The sequence below is a fragment of the Photinus pyralis genome, unplaced genomic scaffold (assembly GCF_008802855.1).
Source record: "Photinus pyralis isolate 1611_PpyrPB1 unplaced genomic scaffold, Ppyr1.3 Ppyr1.4_LG6, whole genome shotgun sequence".
Lineage (NCBI taxonomy): Eukaryota > Metazoa > Arthropoda > Insecta > Coleoptera > Lampyridae > Photinus > Photinus pyralis.
In genome coordinates this window covers 38,166,661-38,181,013 of record NW_022170663.1, presented here as the reverse complement: position 1 = coordinate 38,181,013, position 14,353 = coordinate 38,166,661, and the positions used below count along the sequence as shown (strand labels likewise).

At 34.5% G+C, this 14,353-nt stretch overlaps 5 protein-coding genes across 5 annotated transcripts; 2 read left to right on the top strand and 3 right to left on the bottom strand.

Moving 5' to 3' along the window:
• Positions 1-159: 159 nt before the first annotated feature.
• LOC116173734 (SET and MYND domain-containing protein 5) lies at positions 160-2,319 on the bottom strand. Its single transcript, XM_031491404.1, has 4 exons — positions 2,165-2,319; positions 1,635-1,762; positions 1,341-1,583; positions 160-973 (listed from the first exon to the last, which is right to left on the bottom strand). The coding sequence occupies exons 1-4, from the start codon at positions 2,198-2,200 to the stop codon at positions 226-228; spliced, it is 1,155 nt and encodes a 384-aa protein (XP_031347264.1). The 5' UTR covers positions 2,201-2,319; the 3' UTR covers positions 160-225.
• A 1,618-nt stretch (positions 2,320-3,937) lies between these two features.
• LOC116173663 (mediator of RNA polymerase II transcription subunit 28) lies at positions 3,938-8,080 on the top strand. Its single transcript, XM_031491297.1, has 4 exons — positions 3,938-4,218; positions 4,273-4,800; positions 6,765-6,939; positions 6,987-8,080. Exons 1-4 carry the CDS (start codon positions 4,123-4,125, stop codon positions 7,007-7,009), a joined length of 822 nt encoding a protein of 273 aa, XP_031347157.1. The 5' UTR covers positions 3,938-4,122; the 3' UTR covers positions 7,010-8,080.
• Positions 8,081-10,791: 2,711 nt separating this feature from the next.
• On the bottom strand, positions 10,792-11,884 carry LOC116173888 (DDRGK domain-containing protein 1). Its single transcript, XM_031491614.1, has 3 exons — positions 11,700-11,884; positions 11,549-11,650; positions 10,792-11,502 (listed from the first exon to the last, which is right to left on the bottom strand). Exons 1-3 carry the CDS (start codon positions 11,791-11,793, stop codon positions 10,850-10,852), a joined length of 849 nt encoding a protein of 282 aa, XP_031347474.1. The 5' UTR covers positions 11,794-11,884; the 3' UTR covers positions 10,792-10,849.
• Positions 11,885-12,306: 422 nt separating this feature from the next.
• LOC116173889 (transmembrane emp24 domain-containing protein eca) lies at positions 12,307-13,213 on the top strand. The gene is made up of 3 exons (XM_031491615.1): positions 12,307-12,537; positions 12,587-12,954; positions 13,008-13,213. Exons 1-3 carry the CDS (start codon positions 12,402-12,404, stop codon positions 13,155-13,157), a joined length of 654 nt encoding a protein of 217 aa, XP_031347475.1. The 5' UTR covers positions 12,307-12,401; the 3' UTR covers positions 13,158-13,213.
• Positions 13,202-13,796, bottom strand: LOC116173890 (UDP-N-acetylglucosamine transferase subunit ALG13 homolog). Its single transcript, XM_031491616.1, has one exon. It carries the CDS (start codon positions 13,719-13,721, stop codon positions 13,230-13,232), a length of 492 nt encoding a protein of 163 aa, XP_031347476.1. The 5' UTR covers positions 13,722-13,796; the 3' UTR covers positions 13,202-13,229.
• Between the last annotated feature and the right edge of the window lie 557 nt (positions 13,797-14,353).

Sequence of the window (14,353 nt, the reverse complement as noted above, 5' to 3'; positions counted from 1 at the left end):
TGATAGAGCAATAAAATTGAGCAAATGATAGAGGCGAAAAGAAAAGGCAAGAATTGATGGTACAAAGTGTAAAGGAAAGAAGTGTGACAAGGCGAAAGGAGTAGGTTAAGGTTTGATAAAGTCCCATACCAAACATAAACCTCACTGAAATCATAAAGATACTCAACAATTGGACTTTATTCATAAGTAGTATTAAAAAACTATTCCATGTCTTTGAAAACCACATTATTCACTCATTTCTTCCTCATCATCCTCTTCTTCATCACTGGTAACATCTGGTTCATTCACTTGTTCTTCACACTTCAAGCAATTGCATACAAAAAGGTAATTTTCCATCAAAACTTTATGTCTGGAATGTCTTGACCTTTGCAGGTTGCATTCATCTAAATAACTAATTGTAATCTCTTCGCCAGCTTCGATGTCTCTCAAAGACACAAGTGACAGTCGGCTATTGTTATGAAGATAAGTGGGTTCCGCATTCGGCACACAGCTATGATTGCAAGAACTCTGAAGCGAAAATAAAGCGACACCTTCGTTGTTTAAGAAATTCCCGGATACCCTATCCATATCTTCATATAATTTATCAATAAAATTATCGAGCTGTTGCTTTTCTGCATCAGGTAGCGGCAACTCTGAGCTACGAGTGACCCACTGGCTTACCGCACTTGTACCCACCCCCTGTCCGTTGGTGCCAATTAAAGCCAATAAGCTTTGGAAACCTTCCAATGTTAAAAACTGTTCGATGCCCTCGTGTGGAACAGCTTGGAGTAGCAGATTGTGCAAAAGTAAAAGTTGGTCTGCAAATTTTTCGCCCAGTAGCTTATGAACAAGTTGGGCGTCCTCATTGATAGCGCGATGCGTGAATTGTAGGACTGCTTCCTGCATCTGTTCCGGATTTGGAGATTGTAAAATTGTTGCCAGTAGTCTTGGAATTATCATAATTGTACTGGTTTCCGGAGGATAATGCATATGCCTAAAAATACAATGCATGAATAAGTAAGATAGTTGTTGTTGTCGGTAGGTATCTAAAATACATATGTTTCAAATAAATTTTTATATTTGTCTAGCAATTACTCCATTAGGAGAGCTCTGTTTCTTTATAAATCAATTTTGAAACAATGTATTAGAACCTTGATTAAAACATACATGGCAAAAGTATTTTGCCAAACTATAGGTCCACATATTTTAAATACACATTCTTCTAAGGTATTTTGTATGTTAAATACGAAGACCAACCCACTCCTGATAATCATCCAAGTTATTATAAAGAATGTGGACGTCTGACTTGATATTTTAAGTTAAGATAATGAAGATAACTGTATCATTACTGTGTTACTTACTTCCAAGCCTCATTTAAGTGTTCCATTGGATGGCTATTATTTCTCTCTTTAGTTCTCAGACATAATATACGATGATAACGATTGAAAGCCTCATTTTGACAATGCACACTGCAATACTCGACTCCACAGGTAGAACATGACACTATACTATTTTTATTGGTGGTGCAACACTCTGGATAAGGCAGTATCAATTCAGGATTGCCGGTTAATCGACGTGCATTCTCTTGAGCAGACTCCAGAGGACTTAAAAATAGCATATGACAATACTTCATTTCATTAAATCTCTGTATCTACCGTAAGCAGTGGTCACAAGTTTTGTACATGTAACTACAATTCCACGAAAACTGGCAGCAGACTAAAGGATCTTCTTCAAAAATTATAGTTCCGCACGGAAAACTCTTTTTGGCAAACAATCCCCTGCCCTAAATAGAAAAAGAACAGTAAACAAAATGTGCGTCGACATTTCCATTAAAGGATAAAAATTGGATAGTATTAATTAAAGTTTTTCTCCCTATCTTAACTAAACTTATCTGATAGATAACTACGTAAATGCATTTGTTTTCATGAAAATTAGGGTTTAACAGAAACAAGAAAAACCGGCCCTAAGAATTAACAACTGAGAGAACTAACACACAAGTAAGTACAGTAGAATCCTTATATAGTAGATCATTTAAACTTTCATGTGTTAATGTCTTAGTTATTAGCTGTTAATTATTAATTGTTATTTTAGTTTACGTTAAACCTGCCTTTCTTCTACTGAAAACATGCTTTTCATGGGAGGCAGCCGACTACGAAGAAGTAGGTGTATTTTTTTGTAAGTTTACCTTTATGTTATTAATAGCACGAATTTCTACATCCATTGCTATCCAGTTTTTTTAAAAGTAAATAACCAGTACGTAATACACTAAATTTTTGAAATAAATTCAATTTTCAGAAATGTTAGGTTAGGACACGGCGATTGATACAACAGTGGCTAGAGCAGCGTACATTTGGTGGTGTATATGCTACGGTCAAAGTAAGTACAATGGTACAGTAGGCGCTTTCTTTCGGTGATCCAAACGCGTTTGGATTGTCAAATCACGTTCTTTCGAAGTGTGATCTTATAATCATGATTGCTAAAATCGAGAACAAACTGAACATAAAAGTTTTATGATCACGAATTCCTAACCTATAAATGCAAGGATATTTTTGCTCAAATGTTAGGTGATTTAAATTCGCGCGTTCTTTCGTAAAACGTGATCCTACGGATCACGATTTTGAAATCATGATTGCAAAGTAGCCGAAAGAAAGCGCCTAGTGTACAGGGTTGCGAATTCTGATTTTGTTAATTGGTAGTTTAAACGTGTTCGTAGTGCGTACAATAGGCGTTTTTTCGCGTTGACCTAGTCGAACAATTCTGGTCACGCTTGGTTATGAATTGGTCAATACAAATTAACGGTCATTTGAACAGAGCGCGAGAACAGTTATGAGTTGTTAGTCATTTAACATAACCACAATTCGCAGTACATAACCTATATTTAAACGCAATATCGTTAATTCCTTGGTATGTACCCTGATCAACTTGTATGGTATGCTTTATTAGTTTCATCATCCAATAAAGTAATTTTAAACATAATCGGAAAAATAATCGCTCGCCGTGGAGTAAACATCCAATAGTCTTATGTATACCTAAGCCTAACCTTACAATTCAAAACATCAAAACAACCGGCGGAGTACGGTCAACCGGTCATGAACGGGTAAATCCTGCGAGACCCTTGTAGAGGCTAGAAATTCTTTGACCGGGAGCGCGAAAACAAGAAATTCTTGACCACGTTCAATGGTCATTTGAACTGGTCAACGCGAAAAAACGCCTAATGACTATAGTCACTGTAGTAGGGCGTAGTACGTAGTCCTTAGATAAATAAAATTGGATAGCCTAGCAGTTCCCTTCCTCTCTGCAATTGTTTATGTGTTTCGTTGTTTATTAGAACCGAAAGGTTGCTAACATTTTTTGCAAATTCACTTTTTATTTGTACGTCTAGGACTGTTAACGAGATAACTCGAGAACGTAAAGATTTTTGGAAAAATGATAGCTCTCGTCTGCCGCTTGCATGAGTTCGTAGACTAACAAAATTAAACAATTTCAAAACCAAAATTTGTGTAAAAAAAACTACGGGAAAAATTGAAAATAAAAAATTAATATATGTGCCACTTTTTAGATCCAAGTACAAGATGAAGCAGTGAAAGTTGATTTGATGGCATTTAGTTTATTTTTTTATTTGCACGATAATTACTCACCTAAATGTAATGCTATTTGGTATGGTTGGAAAGCATTTTTTCAGAGCTTTCCAACGACGTATCACACATGGGGGGTCACTATTTAAGATTTAAAAGTTGTGGTGGCTTGGCACAGAGGGTTGGAGGGGGTGCGTGGCCAACTATGTCATTGTAACTCCCCCTCCGAATTACCGAAACGGATTTTGATTTTTTTAAATATGTCGTTTATGTACTATGAAATGGGGGGGGGGGGGAGTTTTCAAATTGCCACCCTGTGTATATGCTCATGAAGCATGTCGTCTGGTGAACGCGCCCATTGGCTACGTCTTGGTTGGGTAAGGGCAGGCGCAGGCAGTTTGCGCAGTACAACCTTTCCCTTTTAGAGCGTCCATAACTTTATTATTTCCTAATTTGATTTCTTGTAATTATAATGTGATGTTAGTTTGTAATAATTTTGTTCTCCTAAGTCGGATAATTGCATGAAATTATCTGAAATGTGTTGTTTCTACTTTAAAAAGTTGTATCAATGAAGGAACCTTCAGCGTCTCCACCAGTTTCTGCTATGGCAACTCCAACAAATGGCAGTGGTAACTTGGTGGATGAATTTGAAGAAGCTTTTCAGGTAAATAACAAGGTTTTCTTTTGCGAATAATTTTAATGTATGAATCCATTTCAGCATTGTCTTAATGTCCTTACCAAAGAAGAGGCTGTCGGTAGTACAGACAAGGATGATATTAGAACAGAAGTTGAGCAAACAACACTGCGATTCATCGATTTGGCACGGCAAATGGAAGCATTTTTTCTTCAAAAACGTTTCTTGCTCTCCGCATTAAAGCCTGAAATGGTAGTTAAAGAAGATATTAACGAATTACGTCTAGAACTAACTAGAAAAGATGAATTGCTCAAAAGACATTACGAAAAAATTGCTGTGTGGCAAAACCTTTTAGCCGATCTACAGGGTTACGCAAAGAGCCCCGCACAAAGTTCGTCCACACAAAATTTGATCAGTAACGGTAGTTCCGTACCGCCATCTCCTATACCAAATATACCGGGAAACCAAACGCCAAACCAAATGATTGTGTCTGCTATGTCACCGACAATGCAGCAAATGCAACAGCAGCAACTGCAGCAGATGCAACAGCAGCAGCAACAATTACAATTACAACAGCAGCAACAGATGCAGCAATTACAACAACAGATGCAGGTAGACCGCCGTTGATCTCTTCAAGCGCATGATAATTGTTGTAGAGCATTTGAAATCGACAGAATTGTTCAAATTTCTATAAAGCCACTGTAGTTTTACATGTTTTGACTTATTTTATTAAGCGATGAAACGATTTAATTCCTACTAACAATGGTCAAGCGCAAACTTAAAAAACATTTGTTTTCCTCTTCCATTGTAGCAAAAGTCATCCTTTCTTTTGTTTAGGTGAATAACATTAGTACATTTGTTTTTTGTGTGGTTGCTTATATTGAAGAAGCTTGGTTAAAGAAACAGGAGAAAAATCATTCTTCTGCTACATTCAATTTTTTTTTGGTAGTGGTTTGGGGCCATCTGCATATATTTTCTTGTTTTACTTTTAGAAATGATACCTCCTTATATTGGTATCCAACTTCACATGTTTACTCACTTCATTTCAGGTATATTATTAATACTTATAAACTAAATGCTTTATTTTCTAATATTTTTTTAAAATTTGTTTAAATCAAAGGTAAGTATAAATGTAAGTGGTCTAAGCTTATACATTGCATCTCGCATTGCATATTAACTGCTTTAGGCCATCGATTTCGGAACAATATCAATCTGTTTAGCTTCATACCTGTTTATCTTCTTTAAATATGCCAGCACACATGGATCACATTTACAGAATCCAAAACTATCATTACCTTAGAAACAATCAACTGAGATTCTAAAGTAACAGGTGACCATTATCACTGATTTAATTAAGTCTGTGGGTGACTGGGTGAAGTGCTTAATCAAATTGCACTCTGTACAATTTATTATCTTGAAATTGGGAGTAGTTGATACAAATGAATGTCAAATTGATGAATGGCTGTATGATATTTTGTATAGTACTGGTATAACAGAATGCTTACCAACCATTGCTTGGATCTTTACCTGGAGTGGGATAGTCTGATATTTTTACATTGATTAAATTTCTCCCGTCGCAAGCGTAGTTCAATATACAACCACATTTCTACCATTTCCTTTTGTATTATGAAAAATTCATTGAAATTCTGTTTGCTTGACTCTGTTCGACAAACCCATTTTTTTAGTTTCCATTCCTCCTTTCCTCTCCCAATTTAATAAAGTATGTTAAAACATGTAACATTTTATGATGAGATTTAGTGTAAATAAGGCTGCGTTTTTAAAAGTCATCATGCCCCTTTTTATTGTCTTCCATAGACTTGTTAGTCAAATGGACAGATTACTACAACGATTTGTTTAAATGTAGCTTTGTAGTATTTATATTAGTTAGCTCTGTAAAAGTGGTGGGTGCTTATGCATTTGATTAAGTTAATATCATCGTTTTGAATATAGGTGTAGTCAAAGGTGCCAATTAGCTGAAATATTTTGGCTTATCATTTTTTACGAGTAGTTATGTTTGTGACTAATTTCAGGGATTAGGTTTACGTTTGGCCTGTTTACTAACTCTCAGGGTGTTCAAAACGGCAATATTTGATATATACATGTGATAAGCATTATTTTATTATTGTATCTATTTATGAACTGAAGATAGTATACGTGTGCAGCTATGCTCATATGTGCCTTTTAGAGATTCTAACCATTGTTCTAAGAGATTATGTATGTAATTCATACAACGATAAGAATAAGGTGGTGCCCTAATCATTTTTGTTTCATTTAATTTGCTATTGTGAGGATTTTCGTTTAGGGCACCTCCGTATTGTTTTTTTTTATTAACTGGGTTCTAGTGTATCGTAGCAGCTGAATAATTCCGTAGATACTAAATTGGGCCGTTAATTTAATTTCCACTAACAATTGAAATTTTTTTGTATATTTAGCAAGTTATAGAAATAAACAATTATGAGAGAAACGCAGTTTTATTTATACAAAATTTGCGACATTTACATTTTTTTTTTTAAATCAAGATGGTAGGTATATATTATGACGTATAGTTTAACCTTATTTTAGAATCTTATTTCTAGGTTCCTCCCGGTATGAGCAGTTCTGGGGTTGGGGTAGGACCGGGAATGATGTCACCTCAACAAGCAATGTTCATGCAACAACAAGGAATGGGTGGTGCAAGGACGTCATTTCCTCAACAGGGTGGCTTGCTACAGGGACCATTGGCGTACTTAGAAAAAACTACAAGCAATATAGGTATGATTGAACTGTTAAAGCGAAAACGCGTAAATTACATGTTATAGGCATGACGGATGGACGAAGGTGACGCGGACGCGGGAGGGGGCGTGGCAGAGGAAGGGGTAGAGGCAGAGGTCGTGGCCGTGGGGCTTTGCCAGATTATGTATCCCCATAACCCCCTCCCGTAGCTAGGAACGGTCCTTGCATGCATTGCTATTAGATGCAACGTTCTTGGGGAAATCCGCTGGTTAGAGTAGCATATATGTATGCGTCAATAATAATCTCTTAAAACAGACTTTTTAAATGTATTTATGTGGCTATATGCTTATATATTTTTTTATTTGCACTGCACATAATGTTTATTTAGTGTAATATCATTTGCAATAATTTTTTCAGTATTGGCAAATATTTAGTATTAATGAAACTTAACAGTAGGATTGTACATTTTGATTCTGATTTCATGGTCAGTATTCTGTATGAATTTAATATTTACAATAAGTTTATGTTTAACTGTATTAGTAGGTAAGTAAATCAGTACAGAAGAGTTTAATAGAGTGTAGTACGTAGGTTGCTACTGGTGCTGGACCTTACATTATAATTTTTGGGTAAGTAATTTTATAGAATGCAATATGTTTGTGCAATATTTACTGTATCTGCTTTTGCACTATGACATGTGTATTACCAGATATTTGCTTTGTCCCTTTAAATTTTGCAATCAAATTGCATTACTTCACCTATTCTGAATGATTTAATATATAAAGAAATCTGTTAGTGCCAGCACTAGAAACGATCCTCTATATAACATTTTTGTTGATATGTAACGTTACCGAATTATGATCAAAATTTGTGATAATTATAATAAAATATGTATATCTGTAGCTTAATTTGATTCGTAAATGTAGGTATTAGTTGAATTGCACATCGGTTACATGTTTAAGTGTAGTTTAAGTGTGAAGTTTTGATTGATTGAGATGTGATCACATTAATACTTTAGAGAAAGAAGTGTGTCACACTAAGGAATTATTGTGTATTGAATAGGTTTTAATTACTTATACTTTCTTTTTTAGTTTCAGCTTACAAGTATGGTTACAATTTACTAATAATCTACTGCAATTCTTTATAAATTATACTAGTTGAAAATTATACTATTTCAATATTAGTTTTATTTTTTATTGAGGAATATGACGATTAAACAAACTTTTATTTTTTAGTTGTAGATATTTCTTAATTTATTTTTGCTTTATATCCCATATACAAATCCACTAATCCGGCATAAACGAAAAAATTTAGGTGCTGGATTACCGAACGCCTACAGAACTTTAGAAAGTATTTAAATACTTTGTAAAGTATTTAGGAATTTTGAAAGTATTTATAACTATACTTCACAAAATTATCAATATACTTTTCAGAGTAGCCATTGAAAGTACCTACCTACATCACACGGTATTTGAATTAATTAGCTGGTCAAAATCAGAATATTGACAAATTTCAATAAAACTCGCTGAATACTTTTATCTTGCAATGAAAATAACAATAGTTATTTATTATACAAGGGAAAAAAGTATTCCATTTTAGCTCGAGGTTGTGTTGTCTCCCGACTTACTCACGTATCAACAATTTGTTTAAAAAAATTGGCTATAAATAAGAGTTGAAATCGAAATCCCCTGTAGTTTTTAAAAACAATTGACGAATTGACTCATATAATTGACAAACAAATAAAAAATTTATTATGCAAACAAAAATGGCGAGATCATGTTTTCCTCATTAGCGCATTTCCACAAAAATAAAAAAAAATGCGCTATTGTGGCCACTTTGTCCGTCCGTCCTCTCGTTTTGCGACGCTACTAGTTCTTTATCTTAAGAGCTATTGTTCTACTTTTTTCGCTATTTGGTTCGTTATGGTGTCGAGTCTTGCACCAAGGAAGGATTTTTTTCTGTACCGCTTACAAAAAAAGTTATTGTAAAAAAACAAAAAACCGTTTTTTACATGTTCCATAATTTTACACTTTTGCCGTTTATTAACGATCCTAGATCTTTTATAATTTTGTATTGCTGTCTGTCGTCTGTCTGTTGGTCTGTCCGTCTATTCCTTTGTCTGTCTGTCCCTGTATCTGTCCGTGTGAACGATAACTTTGTTTAGAAATGCCCCATTGCTTTTACATCTCCGTTAGTTATTAACTGAATTGCATGAAATTCAATATGGGCATAGCTTTAGCCATATAATACGCAATGCCAAAAGTTGAGTCGAATCGATTTAAAATTCACAGTGCCCTTTTCGCATCTCGACCATTTATAAACCGAATTGCAAACTTTTTTAATTATAAAAGTATTTAAATGAAATATACATTTACAAGTATTTAAATGAAATACATAGCCACTTGGAATAAAGGAAAATCAAACGCCAATTTCAAAATTTGGTTTTGCGCATGCGCAGTGCCAACTTTTTTATTTATGGAAGAATTTAAACGAAATTTGATACATAGGCACATGAAATAAAGGAAAATCAAACGCCAGTTTCAAAATTTGGTTTTGCGCATGCGCAGTGCCAACTTTTTTATTTATGGAAGAATTTAAGCGAAATTTGATACATAGGCACTTGGGATAAAGGAAAATCAAACGCCAATTTCAAAATTTGGTTTTGCGCATGCGCAGTGGCAACTTTTTTATTTATGGAAGAATTTAAGCGAAATTTGATACATAGGCACATGGAATAAAGGAAAATCAAACGCCAATTTCAACATTTGGTTTTACGCATGCGCAGTGCCAACTTTTTTTTATCTATGGAAGCATTTAAGTGAAATTTGATATTTAGGCGCTTGGAACAAAGGAAAATCTAACATTAGTTTCAAAATTTAGGTTTGCGCATGCGCAGTTCCAACTTTGTTATTTAGAAAAGCATTGAAATGAAATTCTTCTCATAAACTGAACTTGAAGAAGCACGGCAAAAATGGATTGCCCATGTGCAACGCTATCTTTCATATTTGTGGCCGGATTTTTACAATTTTAACAGAAGTTGCATCTTACAAATGGGAAATGAATGCAAGTGGAAATGCGCTTTATGTAAATCGTTTACGATTACTTTTTAACTTATATTTTAATGCTAGGGCCAGTATAGGCAAAAGATTCTTGCGCCCCATTCTCTTTCAAATAATACAAGTTTTACTACGTGTCAGTTTCTCATATAGTTAAATTAAAACTATCAACAAATACATTGTAATTGTACAAATAACTTATTTGACTACGTATATCAAGTTTTGAAATACTTTCCTCACAGTTGGGATACGTCTTTTTTTTAACAAACATGGTTTGTTATTCATATAAATACCACTTATTATAGGGGAGCGTATACAGATATAAAAAAATTTAAATCGTGAATAAGCGAATTGGCAAGTATTTGGAGTGTCTACTTCGAAAAGTTGGCACTGCACATGCGAAAAATCAATTTTATTTTAATGCTTTTGTAAATAAGTTGGCATTGCCCATGCGCAAAACCAAATTTTTAACCTGGTGTTAGATTTCTTTTTGTGCCAAGCTAGGATGCAAGCGACTTCCAAGATAGAACCATATCAATGTTAAATGAAAAGTCAAACTTTCCCCACTTCCATAAGGGGCTTCATCAATCAAAAATAAAAAAATTGTCCAGGATGGGCACAAGCAGACTTCTGTAGTAACGAGCGATCAATAATGAGTTGCTGTCGAGTCACATTTGGAAGTTCAAGTATCATTTCCCATGTAAAAAAATTCCAAAGGTGACTCAACAACTACTCATTTTTGATCGAGTGTTTGTTGACCAGTGATGGACCTCTCAGATAGAAGATACCATCTTTCTATCAATTAGCAAAAAACGAAATTCCACACCATCTAAGGGTGTTCAGTGTAAAACTCATAATTTAATGGAATAACTTTTATAATCAATAACTACAACAATCTATGCAGAAACTTGAGGTGTTAGGTTTATAAGATGATTACTATTTTCAGCAAGTTCTGATATAGACACTCGACCCCGTTGCTTGATAAACTTTGCAACTGCCTCCATTTCTTCACGTGAAACGTAAATAAATTTTCCACGGTCGTCGATCACGCCAGTTAGGATGTCGTCCTTTTGTAAATCTTGAATTCTATCGATAGCAGCTTGAGTTTTCAGTTTAAATTGTGCAGCCAAATCCTCAATAACAACGACCTTATTTTTTTTAATATAGGAAACAAATTCTTGAAGCAAATTTTGACTGTCCTCACTCTCGCCTTCATCAAATCCTTCTGCTTCAACGCTAAAGGCTTCTTTCATTTTTAAGTATTCTTCGTACTCTTGTTTTTCTTTTTCTTCTTTTAACTTACGTTGTTCTTCTTCAATTCGCTTTTCCTCTAATTGTCTTTTTTCATCTAACTTTTGCCTCTCTTCCTCTGCTTGCTGGTCCCTTTTTTTCTTTTCACTCCTTCGTTGTTCTTCTGCTTCACGTTGTGCCTTTTTCTCAGCCTTTGCTTCCAACTTCGCTCTTTTCTTCACTCCCATTTTTTCATCTGGCAAATCAGGAGTGCGTTCGACAGGTTCCTCTTCATCTTCCGAATCAGCTTGTCTTCGTCCTGAAAAAAGGTGTAAAGACATGACCCTGACTACTTTCGTACATACCTCCCGCACCACGCATATGCATTCCCCTGTTTCTTGCAATTTGTGCCCTCCTTGGTACTCCATCATTTGGTCGTTGAGCACGATTTTGAGCTGGAGGTTTAACTACAAAGACATGTTAGAGAAAGGGAATCCATATGCTGTTATGATTTACTCTTAGGAGTATTCCTTGTGTTGAAAAACAGCCCTATACTCAAGAGTATTAATAGTGTAACTGCTGCCAATGCAATTAATAATGTTATGTCCATTTTGGCCTAAAAATCGTTCAATAAAAAACTTGATATTAGAGGTTAGGTAATTAGGTTATATCACGGTTATGTACATTAAAGAAAGTGGATAAAGTACGGGATGTACACAATTGTCAAGTTAGCAGTAATGGATTTACGATATGGCAACAGTGTAGCCCTCCAGTAAAACTGTTCATTTCCACAGCTGATAATAATGATAATTCAATTTTGTCAAGTTATTTATATTCCCATAAGCGTTTGCATTAATTTTGCCTTTGTTGCCCTTTATGGACCACACTCTTTTGTTTATGAGTGAACCGAAAGTGGCTAAAGTAAGCCCATAGACATATGAGAATAATAAGTCACTTACTCTCGAATTCTATATTTTTCCTTATTCGTAATGGGCATGTAGCGCAAGAAATGCGTAAAGTACTGAATAGAATTAATATTAAACAGGTTCGAGCCGTAATACTGTACATTTTGGCGACCATGTAAATTGTGTTTTGGATTTGGCAACACTGCACGGAATTCCCTTTCCTCCTTGATAAGAAAATTAAAAATACATTGGTGATTGTGGAGGTGACGTGTTAAATTATTATAATTATTAAAATACTTAAAAGATAAAAACTATGAAAAGTGCAGTAAATTTACTGTTTTTAATAGTTCTATCTGTATTGCATACCGTTTGTGGTTTATACTTCCACATTGGAGAAACAGAACGAAAATGTTTCATAGAGGAAATCCCAGATGAAACAAACGTTATAGGTAAGAATAGCAATTAATTCATTCAAATAATAACTATTTTGAACTTTAGTAAACTACAAAGTTGAATTATACGATCCCCGAAGCGGTGGATATATGCCTTCTTCACCCGGTATTGGAATGCATGTTGAGGTTAGGGATCCTGATGATAAAACGCTGTTATCCCGAGTGTATAGTTCCGAAGGTCGTATATCCTTTACGTCTCACACACCTGGCGAGCATGTAATTTGCATGTTTTCCAACAGTACCGCTTGGTTCAGCGGTTCACAATTAAAAGTACATCTCGATATTCAAGTTGGTGAACATGCAATTAACTACGGAGACGTAGTACAGAAAGAGAAGCTGTCTGAACTCCAGTTACGAATTCGACAATTGCTCGACCAAGTGGATCAAATCTCCAAAGAGCAAAATTATCAACGAGTAAACCACGTCAATTATTACACACTTTCTGTTTAATAACTAATTTATTTTAGTACCGCGAAGAACGCTTCCGACAAACTAGCGAAAGCACAAATTCTCGAGTTTTGTGGTGGTCGATAATACAAACTGCAATATTATTAACAATGGGCGCTTGGCAAATGAAGCATTTGAAGAGTTTCTTTGAAGCGAAAAAGTTAGTTTAGAATCTCAATCTTGTTATTCTGTTTTTTTAAAAATAAAACGGTTGTAAAATTTGTAATTTATTGAATAAAATTTTATGAAAATCCCATGCACTTATTAATATATTTGGCAAATAAAGTTTTATTTGATGTGGGGTACTCTGCTAATTTTGTAATGTCTTGCAACAATAATTTGTTTAAAGTGGAACATGTACCATAATATAAATAGCCCTGTCTTTCTAATTCTTGGGCCAATTCCAGTTGGTGGTTATCCATTAAATCGTCATTTATAACGACAATTAATGGTTTCTTCTTCTTTAAGACTTGTAAGCAGCTACCTGCACCAGCGTGACTGATAACTAAGTCCGATTTTTCTATTTCATTGTCAAAATCCTCAAAATAGGTGTTATAAGACAATTCAATACTTTCGTGTTTTACTTCAACATAAGAACCATTTCCCACTTGTAACTGAATTTGGTTATAACCTAACTTATGTAGAATTCCTAATATCTCCTCGTTTGTTACAGTTTTGAGAAGTTTATCAAATTTTGTTGTGCCGACTGTTACAAACAGACGTTTTCCATTCATTCTACAAAATACACAATAAATACTGGCAATAGATAGATTCTCTATGGTTATTGATAAGGAACAGTTACAGTGTTGTCAAATTTCTTAAGTCTACAGTCACAGTCAGTTTTCCCACAGATATACGTTACGTATATCTGTGGTTTTCCATTCAATACTAATTCAAATCGTTAGACCACCAACAATACACACTCCTAGGTATACTTCTATCATTTTAAACAATGCTTTTAAACAATCCTTTTCGGTTTTGCATATTTTTAATAATAATAATTTTATTGACCATTTATACACAATAGACCAATAAAAGGAGTTTATCGAAAAGATGTAGTCAATATTTGATTTATGATGCGCAAATTACCTGTGTCCATTACTGCTTTTTTCTATGACTCCTTCTTCTGTAAATTATTTGGTTTTGTTATAATTAGTTGCTACCATTTCCCAATACATTTTTAATGACACTTTTACTATTTGTTAGTTGTAATAATCAATTTCACTGATGAAGTAATTTATATATTTACATGTGAATGGAATGAACTAAATAATTCATTTACGCACGGTATATCCTGATCTTTTTTGTCCAAATCCTTTCACAACTCCTCTAGCTTTCCTTGCAGAGCTGGGCAGAATACTTTCAA

Excerpts from the sequence above, each read along its gene's own strand:
- LOC116173734 (XM_031491404.1), bottom strand. The coding sequence starts at position 2,200 with ATGGATGTAGAAATTCGTGCTATTAATAACATAAAG. Across the intron at positions 1,763-2,164 it reads GTGCTATTAATAACATAAAG|GGCAGGGGATTGTTTGCCAA; the intron begins GTAAACTTACAA and ends TTTTCTATTTAG. Across the intron at positions 1,584-1,634 it reads ACTTGTGACCACTGCTTACG|TCCTCTGGAGTCTGCTCAAG; the intron begins GTAGATACAGAG and ends GCTATTTTTAAG.
- LOC116173663 (XM_031491297.1), top strand. The coding sequence starts at position 4,123 with ATGAAGGAACCTTCAGCGTCTCCACCAGTTTCTGCTATGGCAACTCCA. Across the intron at positions 4,219-4,272 it reads AATTTGAAGAAGCTTTTCAG|CATTGTCTTAATGTCCTTAC; the intron begins GTAAATAACAAG and ends AATCCATTTCAG. Across the intron at positions 6,940-6,986 it reads AAAAACTACAAGCAATATAG|GCATGACGGATGGACGAAGG; the intron begins GTATGATTGAAC and ends TACATGTTATAG.
- LOC116173888 (XM_031491614.1), bottom strand. The coding sequence starts at position 11,793 with ATGGACATAACATTATTAATTGCATTGGCAGCAGTTACACTATTAATA. Across the intron at positions 11,651-11,699 it reads CACAAGGAATACTCCTAAGA|TTAAACCTCCAGCTCAAAAT; the intron begins GTAAATCATAAC and ends ATGTCTTTGTAG. Across the intron at positions 11,503-11,548 it reads GCATATGCGTGGTGCGGGAG|GACGAAGACAAGCTGATTCG; the intron begins GTATGTACGAAA and ends ACCTTTTTTCAG.
- LOC116173889 (XM_031491615.1), top strand. The coding sequence starts at position 12,402 with ATGAAAAGTGCAGTAAATTTACTGTTTTTAATAGTTCTATCTGTATTG. Across the intron at positions 12,538-12,586 it reads AGATGAAACAAACGTTATAG|TAAACTACAAAGTTGAATTA; the intron begins GTAAGAATAGCA and ends TTTGAACTTTAG. Across the intron at positions 12,955-13,007 it reads AAGAGCAAAATTATCAACGA|TACCGCGAAGAACGCTTCCG; the intron begins GTAAACCACGTC and ends AATTTATTTTAG.
- LOC116173890 (XM_031491616.1), bottom strand. The coding sequence starts at position 13,721 with ATGAATGGAAAACGTCTGTTTGTAACAGTCGGCACAACAAAATTTGAT.